The 13,553-nt window shown below is 45.5% G+C and overlaps 1 protein-coding gene across 5 annotated transcripts in view; it reads left to right on the top strand.

The window, feature by feature from the left end:
- Positions 1–13,553, top strand: part of MYO1B (myosin IB) — a 151,832-nt gene that overhangs the window by 85,181 nt on the left and 53,098 nt on the right. For all 5 annotated transcript variants that reach the window (XM_053360620.1, XM_053360637.1, XM_053360628.1 and 2 more), the window contains exon 7: positions 3,656–3,719. In XM_053360620.1, the coding sequence (XP_053216595.1) occupies positions 3,656–3,719 (64 nt within the window). The remainder of the gene's footprint in view (positions 1–3,655; positions 3,720–13,553) is intronic.

Genomic DNA, 13,553 nt, shown 5'->3' with positions numbered 1-13,553 from the left:
TACTTTTTAGGAGGGAAAAAGTGAGTCTTATAGAGCAAAAAATACGGTACTCCCTCGGGCCTTATGCGGCCCGCAGGCCTTAGTTTGGGGACCCCTGGGTTATGGGGAGAGAAGCATTATTCCATAACTTTTGAGAGTCTGTGTAGTATACGAAATGCGGGTGGTGCTGTGGTCTAAACCACTGAGCCTCTCTGGCTTGCCGATCGGAAGGTCAGCATATCGAATCCCCGTGACGGGGTGAGCTCCCATTGCTCTGTCCCAGCTTCTGCCAACCTAGCAGTTCGAAAGGGATGTCATCTGTCGAGAGTCAAGGGATGCCATGAATTGGGCACTCTGTGATTCATCCTCGGTCAGGGAATCATAGAATTGTAGAGTTGGAAGGGACCACTAGGATCATCTAGTCCAACCCTCTGCAATGCAGGAATCTTTTGCCCAACGTGGGGCTCGAACCCACGACCTGGAGATTAAGCCTCATGCTCTACCAACTGAGCTATCCCAGAGAGAGGGGTTCTGTGTGTACAAATGGTGTTTGTGAGCCATGCTTGACCATTTCTGCTGCTGATTGATCTGTCCTCTTAGCTTGTGTGGTTTTCATGTCAGAAAAGGGAGACTTTGAGAAGCAAGGTCTCCGAGCCCCTACTATGGGTCAGGCAGGCATGCCCCAAAAGCATATGCATGAGGAAACACCAGGTTGCCAGGATCAGGGATTATTGTTTTTGGGACTGTGAAAACTAGACCTGTGAGTCCAGGGCACCAAGTGCATTGAAGATCAGATGATTAGCACTGGAGGTGCTAATTACTTTGCAGCTATGACTTGCAAATTGCTGGCAAACATCTTTTCTTATGGGCAGTACTGACTGTTGAATAAAACCTCACTGAATTTCTACACCTTTAGGAATTTGAACTTTTTTTTACATTGCCTATGTTTTTTACATTGCCTTTTTTTTACATTTTACCTATGTGAATGCTCTATTATTATTATTTTTCATTAACTGCCATGTAAATCTACCCCCCTCTCTCTATATATCCACATTATAAATACAATGGTACCTCGGGATGCAAATGGGATCCATTCCGGAGCCCCGCTAGCATCCCGAACAGAACATAAAATGCGACAGCGCGTCTTAACGTGCGCGGGGGGTGTTTCGCCACTTCTGCGCATGCGCATGATGTCATTTTGACCGACTGCGCATGCGTGAGCAGCAAAACCCGGAAGTAACGCGCTCCATTACTTCCGGGTCGCTGCGAAGTGCAACCTGAAAGCGCTCAACCTGAAGCGTATTTATCCCGAGGTATGACTGTAGCTGGGATGTGGGTGGCGCTGTGGGTTATTCCACAGAGCCTAGGACTTGCCAGTCAGAAGGTTGGTGGTTCAAATCCCTGTGATGGGGTGAGCTCCCATTGCTTGGTCCCTGCTCCTGCCAACCTAGCAGTTCAAAAGCATGTCAAAGTGCAAGTAGATCAATAGGTACCACTCCGGCGGGAAGGTAAATGGCGTTTCCATGCGCTGCTCTAGTTCGCCATAAGCAGCTTAGTCATGCTGGCCACATGACCCAGAAGCTGTACGCCGGCTCCCTCAGCCAATAAAGCGAGATGAGCGCCGCAACCCCAGAGTCGTCCGCAACTGGACCTAATGGTCAGGGGTCCCTTTACCTTTAGCTATGACTGTAGCTGTTACTCCAATTTACCTTGTTAAATTGAGGGACCCTTGTACAGTGGTAGTTACATATGCTTCAGGTTACATACACTTCAGGTTACAGACTCTGCTAACCCAGAAATAGTACCTCGGGTTAAGAACTTTGCTTCAGGATGAGAACAGAAATCGTGCTCCTGTGGCGCGGCAGCAGCAGGAGGCCCCCATTAGCTAAAGTGGTGCTTCAGATTAAGAACAGTTTCAGGTTAAGAACGGACCTCCAGAACGAATTAAGTACTTAACCTGAGGTACCACTGTACACAATTCATTTAATTCTACCACTTCCTTACTTATTCTATTTTAGATGTTAGTAGGGAGAGCTGAGCTGCGGGGGCTTTTAATGTCCCCCTCCTCAGTAGCTGCTGTGGAACAAAGTTGTCTAGTCTGGGAAGGAGGGTTTGTAGTGAAAGAGTGGGATGAAGAAACTCTGTTGACGGCCAGAGTTGGCAGCAAAGTGCCAGGGCGAGCCACATAGCCTTGGGAGTGTTTTCCTCCCAGCCCTGCTCTTGCCCCAAGGCTCTATAGTTTGGAGTCTCTGGGGTAGGGCAGGCAAACAAACCATGGCATACAGCAGGTGAGTGTGGCTTGGCAGAAACAGTCTCATGGCTCAAGGGGGGGGGGGCTGGTGAGCCTACTTAGGTTTGTGGGCTGGAGATTCCCCATCCCTGGTAATAGGAGTGGAGAACTTGTGGCTCAATGGATGTTGTTGGACTACAACTCCCATTATCCCTGACCATTGTCCGTACTGGCTGGGGTTGATGGGAGTCGGAGTCTTACAGCATTTCAAGGGCACACGGTTTCCTATAGCTGGTGTAGAGAAGAATCCTACCCCCACCCCCCCAATACAGTGGTACCTCGGGTTACATACGCTTCAGGTTACATACGCTTCAGGTTACAGACTTCTAACCCAGAAATAGTGCTTCAGGTTAAGAACTTTGCTTCAGGATAAGAACAGAAATCGGGCTCCGGAACGAATTAAGTACTTAACCTGAGGTACCACTGTATTTAATAAAGGAGGACAAAAAGTTAGCATTGCCACCGTAGCTCCTCCCAATGGCTGTGCATTGATGTAATGTGGATGTTCTGGTCTGTATAAACCAGGCATCTCCAACCAGATGTTTTGACCTACAACTCCAATGATCCCTAGCTAACAGGACCAAAACATCTGGAAGGCCAAAGGTTGGGGATGCCTGGTATAAACTGTTCCTCCTGCCTTGGAGCTCAGCAGCCAGTTGCTATGCTAGATATGATGGGACTTCTAAATGGCCAACTGTACACCCATGCAGAGTCAGGATTTTGAAAGCTTTTCAGTAGCCTGTCCATTTTAAAATGCTGCTTTCAGATGCATTGTTCTTTCATCCTCTGTAAAGTTCTTTACTTGGCCAAATTTCCCAAAGGCTCTCATCTGACCTTGCAACGTCAGTAATTGCCCTTATTTCTAGTCAGCTGTGTGTGAGAGGCAGGCAAGAAATGTCAGGAACTTGCAAATGGTGAGATTTCCCGGTAAATCTTAAGATAATAGGCCCAGAGGAAAATACTGGGGAAACTGACTTGCACCAGTAAATGTCACAGGGAGTTGAAGTGCCTTCAGTAAATGTCCAGATATTAACTTTATGGTTGTTGTTCTTGTTGCAGTTGTTAAAAATTTCTTGCCGAGTTGATATAGTGGTGATCTGGCCTGCAAGCAAAAATTAATTTAATAGCTTGGCTCTTATGAGCCGTCAGATCTCTCCTTTGCTTGGTTAAAAATAAATTAGCATTCATTATTTGGTTTGACCCAGTTATAGTGCAGCTCAGGAGATCTTAATCTGAAGATTATTAGAAGTCATTTACACTTAAATATATACACTTCAGGACAATGGAATTTCTCGTACGACATTTAACTCCAAGGACGGCTTGAAAATGTCAGGCTACCTCTTTTGTTTCATGCAAGTTTCCCCCCCAAATCTGTTCTCTTTGCAGGGAAAGTACATGGACATCGAATTTGATTTCAAGGGTGATCCGCTTGGAGGAGTTATAAGCAATTGTAAGTACTGGCATAAATTCCTGTGAGTATTTTCATTATGCCACATGCAAGGAAGTGCAATTTAGATTGAGCATTTGACGGACATAATTCCTCAAATCTGTAGTTTGCAAAAATATATATATGGAGAACTGGCCTGTCTTATTTAAACATTCAGATCCTTTTGCCAAACTACATGTTGCATGTGTTCCCATAAAGCCTCCACACCACCAGTGTTAGCAGATGGCTTGGGCAGGTGTATCCAAGTGACCCTGAATCCTTACCCTGCCTGTCATTTCTTCAAAAAGATCCTTTCCCAGATCCTTTCAGGGGAAACGTATGGAGACCTGAGGTTATGCAGCTGCTGTGCATAAAGGGTGTATGTTTGTGAAAGATCTCTCTGTATCACAGAATGAATTGTATGTAGCACTGAGTGCAACCTATCAGATTCACATTGTCCCCAACTAAGCAAAAGCACTGGAGAACACAACTGCTCTTTGATGCATTGTCACCCGGCTCTCTCATTAAGCTGAGCTTCCCTTCGTGGAATTTTCTTTCGACTCAACATTATGACATGGTAATTCACCCAGCCAGATACGTTATATGCATGCTTTTTTCATTTTTGCTTTAGCCAGTCTTACTTGAAGAACAATAGCCTAAGCCTCCAAACGCTGCTATTTGTTTGTTCATCAAATTACAGTCCTCTTTAACCTATTGCACGCCTGCTCTTCAAAAGCCGGGTCACATAGCTTCCATTCTGTAGAACCGAGAAGGAGCCAGCTTTTAATCAAACTCTTATTGTTCCTGAGTTGTTTCAGTAAAGCATGAAGTCACCAGTAAAAGTTGAACTTCACCAGGGTTCACTCAGTAGCAAATTTTCCTCTCCCTATACATTTATCGCTGGTAAAAGCTCTTGCTTAAAGAAAGTGCTGTCATCCCGTCTCCCGTCACACTAGCCTCCAGGCAAATAGTTAAAACTGTACCCTTTGATCTAAAAATGTCAGTCGGAGGTTCCTTTTCAGTGCATGAAACTTGAAATCAAAGGATTGCAATTCCCTTGTTAATCTACTCCAGTCTAAAATAGCATCTTTGAGCGGGTGAATGGCGGGGTGGGAGGTGGTTTGCAACATTTAGTCAACTAATCATTTAGATGAATTGATTTAAAAGTTGCTCCCAGCCGAGGCAGCAGATTTTAATTTTTAATTTTGTTTTTATTTTAGAATTAACTGTTTTGGGATATCTGGCTGAGGATCAGCGTTGTATCCATGCCTGCTGTTCTTCCTTCCCCTTCTCTCTTTAGTGTAATAGTTCTGGGGTACATTAAGCCACAATTTCCCTTTGAATCTGTACCATTCGTTAAGCTCTGTGGTTTGTAACTACAAACCAGGTTTGTGAACCAAGGCTTGACATTGGTTTGCAATCCAGGAGTCGAGAACAACATCCTTGTTCAGACGTAATGCAAAAACGTGGTTTAACAAACTGCACAAGTCTTGCATTTAGTAATTTCCAGCCCATTGAAACCATGGCTTATTGTTGGGATGAGATTGCAAGGATTTAGGACACTTACAGAATGAGCAATTTTCACGTCTTGCACCAGGGGATGGCATTGTGCTAATGGGTTTCAACTGTTCCGTTTGTTGTAGTGAATGCTGACAATTAACAAATCTGACAATTCCACAACCATATATATATATATAGAGAGAGAGAGAGCGCTTTGAAATATTTTAAATCCCTGAAGGCACAATCAAAGAGCAATTCAGCAAACATTCTGTGGTTTATCAGGTCTGGGTCTTCCAGGGCTTGGAGACCACATGGGAACTCCCATCTATACCACTTTGAGTTCACGATGGAAGAACCGTGATATAAAAATGTAATACACACAGTTAATGTTTTCGAATTACAATTTGTTTAGTGCAGGCATAGGCAAACTCGGCCCTCCAAATGTTTTGGGGCTACAGTTCCCTTCATCCCTGACCACTGGTTCTGTTAGCTAGGGATCATGGGAGTTGTAGTCCCAAAACATCTGGAGGGCTGAATTTGCCTATGCCTGGTTTAGTGCAATGAGAAGCCTTGGGGCAGCCTCAGACAAGTTATCCTGGAGTCGTCCCCCCCCCCCCCAAGATAAGCGAGTTATTGCAGCGCTGCAAAGTTATGCTTTGTCCTTTTCAGATTCTCAGCTGAGAGAAGAGGGCTAAGGGAGGTACAGAACTCTGCCACTGACCATCTGAGCAGGAACCCTGAGTTTGTGCCCTACCTTTCAGCGCCATAATGATAGACTAGGAAATAACTATGGAATGACGTGCAGTAATGGCTATTTGGAAAGCTTTTCATCAATATGGGTATATTTGCAACCCAAATGGCAGGGCAAGGCTATAATTAAGTACCAAATCTGTTCCTCCTCCAGAAGCACGATAATACAAACAAGGACTGTTGGTTTTTATTTGGCTAGAAAAGAAACTCCCCCACCCTCGCTTCTTTCATAATGGAGAAAATGTGTCAAGTAACTGGAATCTCTGTTATTATCCACCAGGTCCCTTGATGCTGGCCTTTTAATTATGTGAATATGCGAGATACAAAAGCAGTACGCTCGGAAATGTTTCATATTGTTTTGTGAAGGAATTCTGCTTTTTAATGGTTTTAATGGTTTTTTAATGGTGTGTATCTGAAGCAGTGTGCATGCACACAAATGCTCATACCAATAACAAACTTAGTTGGTCTCTAAGGTGCTACTGGAAGGATTTTTTAAATTATGTTTTCATGGTTAGATATTATGGTATTAATTTTTGGCTCCTATTTTGTTGTTGGATTACCGTACTTCCCCTAGTCGCTTTTTGGAAATGCAGGCCTCTTGTTTTAAGTTGTTAGCGCATCGTATATGAGTCTCCGATGCAGTTTTCTGGGCCTGTAAAGCATGACTGTGTCCCCTTACTTCCGTCCTGCTTTTTTCCTGAAGGCTTCAAATCATTTCTGTTAAGTTGTGGGTGAACATATCAGACGACACAGTGATTCTTCAAACATCTCTTGTTTATTCACAGGCCAGAACAGAACTGAACTGAAGGGTTCAGCCAGCCTGCTTATATAGAGCTCCAATAGAATGCAACAGTAACCATTTTCTGTAATAAGCCAATCACTGAATGTCACTTTCAATCCCTTATTTGCATATGTGGACCTGAGTGAAAACTATCTACAATATCCCCCTGCTGGCCCAGGGTGAGAACTTCAGTACATAACAATTTCCTATCCTTTGGCTGTTCCAAAAGGAATAGATGGTGGAAGCACTCTTAACCCACTAAGCGACCTGCGTTGTGTCAGGAGCTGGCAGGAGCCCGAGGAGAAGGAGGATTTGCAGGCAGAAGAGGGGGAAAGAGAGGAGAAAGATCCCAGGGAAAGGGCCAGTGATTTGTGGGGTTCTGTGCCACCCATGAGGCTGGCAGAGGCAGAAGGAGGGTGACGAAAGTAGGAGATAGATCAGCAAGAGCGAAAGGAGCTGACGTTTAGAGCTGCAAGTTCAAAGAGGCGGAAACAGAGGAGCGTTTAAAGGAGGGACAGGGTGCCAGTGAAAATACTTAGCTAGTTAATAAGGAAATGTGTTGTCTATCACTTGAACATTAGGAGTTGATCATACAATATAGTCCAACCCCCTGCAATGCATGTTTTTAGGGGACAGGAGGCGGGCAGGTGTGGAGGATTCCCTGGTCCTGAATGGGGTAACTGTGCCCCTGAAGGACCAGGTGCGCAGCCTGGGAGTCATTTTGGACTCACAGCTATCCATGGAGGCACAGGTCAAATCTGTGTCCAGGGCAGCTGTTTACCAGCTCCACCTGGTACGCAGGCTGAGACCCTACCTGCCTGCGGACTGCCTCGCCAGAGTGGTGCATGCTCTAGTTATCTCCTGCTTGGACTGCTGCAATGCGCTCTACGTGGGGCTACCTTTGAAGGTGACCCGGAAACTACAACTAATCCAGAACGCGGCAGCTAGACTGGTGACTGGGAGCGGCCGCAGAGACCACATATCACCAGTCTTCAAAGACCTACATTGGCTCCCAGTACGTTTCCGAGCACAATTCAAAGTGTTGGTGCTGACCTTTAAAGCCCTAAATGGCCTCGGTCCTGTATACCTGAAGGAGTGTCTCCACCCTCAACGTTCTGCCCGGACACTGAGATCCAGTGCTGAGGGCCTTCTGGCGGTTCCCTCACTGCGAGAAGCCAAGTTACAGGGAACCAGGCAGAGCGCCTTCTCGGTAGTGGCGCCCTCCCTGTGGAACGCCCTCCCACCAGATGTCAAAGAGAACAACAACTACCAGGCTTTTAGAAGACATCTGAAGGCAGCCCTGTTTAGGAAAGCTTTTAATGTTTGATGTATTATAGTATTTTAATATTTTTTTGGAAGCCGCCCAGAGTGGCTGGGGAAGCCCAGCCAGATGGGCGGGGTATAAATAATAAATTATTATTATTATTATTATTATTATTATTATTATTATTATGAATCTTTTGCCTGGCGTGGGACTCGAACCCACAACCCTTAGATTAAGAGACTCATGCTCCACCAGTGAAACTTCAATGTAACTGAGTGTTTCACTGTGAAATTGCTATCACATCCATCCGCTTGTCCTTGCTGGCCCAGGGTGCATCTTGAGAAATATCCCAAACTGAACTTTTTAAAGGAAATGAATTATGATGCCATTCTTCATGGGTGCTGCACAGTTTTGCTGCTTTTTACCTCTCGGCCGCCTTGCTTGCATGGCATCTGGGCTGTAGGCAGGCCGTTGCTTAATGCAGGATGTGCTCCTCAGTGAAATAGGCGGGATAATTTTGTTGGCATTCCGGACCAGGTGCCCCCCAGATGTTCTTTTTTCGGCTTGCTATTCTGGCATGGGAGAAGTCTGTCTCAGGCTTCACTTCTTCTTGCCTGCTAGAACAGTGCAAATAATATTTGTCCAAGAGTAAAAGACCCGTGAAGAGGTTTTCAAACCTTTTTCTGTAGTGCCTTAACACTCTCTCTCTCTCTCTCTCTCTCTCTCTCTCTCTCTCTCTCTCTCTCTGTGTGTGTGTGTGTGTTTGTGTATGTTTCCAGTACATACAAAAAATGCTGTCTGCACCATGCTTTTAGATTCCAACCTTCATGGAGGGGTTTTTGTAGTTGCTTGTTCTTTTTGTTAACCTGTCTTCCAACCCAGCCCGGATAGCTCGGTTGGTTAGAGCGTGGTGCTGATAATACCAAGGTTGTAAGTTCAGTCCCCATATGGGACAGGTGTACAGTGGTACCTCAGGTTAAGTACTTAATTCGTTCCGGAGGTCCGTTCTTAACCTGAAACTGTTCTTAACCTGAAGCACCACTTTAGTTAATGGGACCTCCTGCTCCCGCCGCGCTGCCGGAACCCGATTTCTGTTCTTATCCTGAAGCAAAGTTCTTAACCTGAAGCACTATTTCTGGGTTAGCGGAGTGTGTAACCTGGAGCGTATGTAACCTGAGGTACCACTGTATATTTCTGCATTGCAGGGGAGTGGACCAGAACAGGGGTCGGCGAATTTTTTTAGCCACGGGCTGGTCCACTGTCCCTCAGACCTTGTAGCGGGCCAGAGAAGCAGCACTGGGGGGTGGAGCTGGAAGAAGAGGCGAGGGGGGCAAGTAGTCCTCGTCCCCACCCCCCAGCCCCAGCCCCTGCGCTTACCTTCCCAGGGGCTGCTGCCGCCGCCACCACTGCTGCTGCTTCTCGTGGGATAGGCAGAGCAAGCTTGTCCACTCCGCTCTCTGGCCCACAGGAGCACTAGAGCGGCGGGCGTGGTGGGAAGATGAGTGGCATGAAAGGGCTGGCTCCGGAGAGGGGTTCCTTAAAATGGCGCTCAGCCAGCTCAGCCCAGCCCCCTTCCTCCTCTAGACAGGGCAGGGAGAAGCCAGGAGGAGGGAGGGAGGAGGTGCCGCCGCAGTGTGTGTGAAGGAGAGGGGGGAAATGGAATGGTGCAGGAAAAAAATGGCGCAGCCCAAACGAACGAACAGAATCCCCACGCCGATCCACAGACGGTTGGCAGGCCGGATCCTGATCTGGCCCGTGGGACTTAGTTTCCCCACCCCTGGGCTAGAAGATCCTCGGGGTCCCTTTGTAGTTTAGGTTCAACAGATTTAAGTACGTTTAAACAACTAACAGGGATGCGGGTGGCGCTGTGGGTTAAACCACAGAGCTTAGGACTTGCCGATCAGAAGGTTGGCGGTTCAAATCCCTGCGACAGGGTGAGCTCCCGTTGTTCAGTCCCTGCTCCTGCCAACCTAGCAGTTCGAAAGCACTTCAAAGTGCAAGTAGATAAATAGGTACCGCTCCGGCGGGAAGGTGAACGGCGTTTCTGTGCGCTGCTCTGGTTCGCCAGAAGCTGCTTACTCATGCTGGCCACATGACCCGGAAGCTGTACGCCGGCTCCCTCGGCCAGTAAAGCGAGATGAGCACCGCAACCCCAGAGTCGGCCACAACTGGACCTAATGGTCAGGGGTCCCTTTACCGTTACCTTTTAAACAACTAACTGCTTGTTTCAGTAGCTTTGTATGCACCATTCTAAAGGGTTAACTAAACTGCCCTGTTTTTTCCTGCTCCCATCCAGTTCTGAATTTGCTACTGCTCTGGTGAAGAGGCGGTAATCCTTGTCTGGGCAGATTTCCTCTGTCCAAGACCCCCCCACCCCCCCTTTCCCCTCAGTAGCACTTTGGGATGACACACATGTCTTGGAAGGAAGTGTGTGGCTTGTCAGGCTGCAAGTTTATATTTAGCTTTCAACTTTGTTGCTTGCCACACAAAAAAAGGAAAGAAAAGGGAGGGAAAGACTGCTTAGCCAGGATGGTCCCTACTGTGTAATGGAAGAAGAGGAAGTGACTAAAAATAACTGTTCCTGGACCATTTAGAATATATTATACTACTGACATTTATTTCTTGCTTGTGTTATATAGTCATTCCTTTCCCAAATGTGAATTCAATTTGTAATGCAAATGAAAGAAGGAGAAGTTAACTGTTGTATAATAGGCAAGAAAAGCATCCCAAAGGTGTTTTTTTGTGGCATGGCTTACCAATTGTACACATTTACAAGAGGTGGTGTTTCTGTATGTAGACTAGCCACCCTTCAACTATGGCTTGTTGTCTTGGCTGTTTTCTTTTCTCCCCATATCTATCTATCATCTATCTATCTATTTATCTATCTATCAACTTTATTAGAACAATACATACAATACATTTTGCAAAAGCAAAACCAAACAAAAACACAACACAACAAACAAAACAAAAGAAAACAGTAACAACAAACTAAAACACCAAAAACATCACATATTCTCTTGACTTCCATTCATCCCCTTGTGTTATCTAAACTTTATTTTCCACTTCACACATTTATATTTCTTCTTTCTAAATATTTAAAAATACTTTATTATTTGTTCCTCTATTGTCTTGCAAGATTCAGTCCAGACCCGTCAAAGCATTTAGATTTTTACAGTACCGTTTTATATACTCTCTGAAGACATTCCATTCTTTATTTAATCACTGTTTTGAGTCGTCTCTTAAACTTACAGTCATTTTGGCTAATTCTGTATATTCTATCATCTTCACCTGCCAGTCTAATTTGGCGGGTAGCACTTCTCCTTTCCAATTTTTTGCTATTAAAATTCTAGCCGCCGTTGTCACATACACGAAGATTCTTCTAATTTGGGGGGTGGGATTTCAGTAGGCATAATGCCTAATAGGAAGGCTCCTATTGATTTTTTTTGAAATGAACATTTAAAGATTATTTTTTTAAAGTTCATTATATATTGTGTCCCAGAGTTCTCTCACTGTCTTTGCTTTTTAAAAGGTTCAGAAGCTACATAATCTTCCTAGTTTGTTACTCCTGTCCTTGCCAAGACAGGAGCAATCAGGTAGAATGTGCAAGCACACTGCTTTTGCATGGTCAGCAGTGATAAGCCAGCAACTATGGCTTATCCTGACATGCAAACATGGCCATAGTGTTGAGCACTGCTTTTTTTATCATGTGGCCGGGCATATCTCTACTGTGAGCCTATACAGAGAAAAATCCTGGGGTGAAGTTTCATCCTATGATGGCAGCTTCATCCTCTGTACCATACTTCTGTAGGGTAGGGGGAAATTTGGGGTGTAGCAGATGGTGGTGGATGTGTGGCAGAATGCACAATTAGTAAGGTATAGTGCTGCATAGGAAGTAAATGAGTAAGTCTTACATCATTGGCAGGCTGCAGTTACTGCCCCAGAGACAACAGGAAAGTTAAATAACCTTCAGCACCTTATACTGCCTGCAGGGTTTCAAACAAAAGTTTTCTGTTAGATGTACATTTACCATCAAGCAATTTGATATTTGACTTGAGCTTAATGAGGGTGAAAGAGGAGAGCGCAAAATATGGTCTGAAGCTCAACATCAAAAAAACTAAGATCATGGCCACTGGGCCCATCACCTCCTGGCAAATAGAAGGGGAAGAAATGGAGGCAGTGAGAGATTTTACTTTCTTGGGCTCCATGATCATTGCAGATGGTGACAGCAGCCACGAAATTAAAAGATGCCTGCTTCTTGGGAGAAAAGCAATGACAAACCTAGACAGCATCTTAAAAAGCAGAGACATCACCTTGCCAACAAAGGTCTGTAGAGTTAAAGCTATGGTTTTCCTAGTAGTGATGTATGGAAGTGAGAGCTGGACCATAAAGAAGGCTGATCGCCGAAGAATTGATGCTTTTGAATTATGGTGCTGGAGGAGACTCTTGAGAGTCCCATGGACTGCAAGAAGATCAATGCTCTCCATTCTTAAGGAAATCAGCCCTGAGTGCTCACTGGAAGGACAGATCCTGAAGCTGAGGCTCCAATACTTTGGCCACCTCATGAGAAGAGAAGACTCCCTGGAAAAGACCCTGATGTTGGGAAAGATGGAGGGCACAAGGAGAAGGGGACGAGATGGTTGGACAGTGTTTTCGAGGCTACCAGCATGAGTCTGACCAAACTGCGGGAGGCAGTGGAAGACAGGAGTACCTGGCATGCTCTGGTCTACGGGGTCACGAAGAGTCGGACACAACTAAACGACTAAACAACAACAACAACAACAACAACAACAACAACAACAACAACAACAAACTGTTAGCCCTGCCTTCTTCTGAGGAGATGTATCCTCCCACTAGCATAGTAATAATTTTATTAGCTGTACCCTGCCCTATCTGATTGGGTTGCCCCTTCCAACAAATATAAAAGTGTAATAAAACATCAAACGTTTAAAACTTCCCTATACAGGGCTGCCTTCAGATTTCTTATAAAAGTTTTATAGTTATTTGTCTCCTTGACATCTGATGGGAGGGCGTTCCACAGGGTGGGTGTCACTACCGAGAAGGCCCTCTGCCAGGTTCCTTGTAACTTCACCTTTTGTGATCCTCCCTCCCCCCACATCCCACGCCCAGCACTTAGCAGCCTTGCAGATAAATATACAAAATTTGCCAGCATGCACATTCTTCTCACCACCTACCTGCTTGCATTTACCTGAGCCCTGCAGGATGTATTTTGTGATAAGTCCGGCAAGTAATTGGTGAACGGCAAATGGGGAGCTTGATGTGCTAGCCTGCCAGTGCGCAAACACACTTTATTTCCTATATTGCTGTGCCCCTTTTGCACTTTCTTTTTGGGTGAAAATGTGTCTGAAATATTTAATCTTTGTTTCTTAATGCAGAGTTGATAACCATCAGTGTACAGTGGTACCTTGCGTTACAGACGCTTCAGGTTACACACGCTTCAGGTTACAGACTTCGCTAACCCAGAAAATAGTACCTCGGGTTAAGAACTTTGCTTCAGGATGAGAACAGAAATTGCGTGGCGGCGGCGGCAGGAGGCCCCATTAGC

The sequence above is a fragment of the Podarcis raffonei genome, chromosome 1 (genome assembly GCF_027172205.1).
Source record: "Podarcis raffonei isolate rPodRaf1 chromosome 1, rPodRaf1.pri, whole genome shotgun sequence".
In the NCBI taxonomy this organism is placed as follows: Eukaryota; Metazoa; Chordata; class Lepidosauria; order Squamata; family Lacertidae; genus Podarcis; species Podarcis raffonei.
This window is presented reverse-complemented; position numbering and strand designations above follow the sequence as displayed.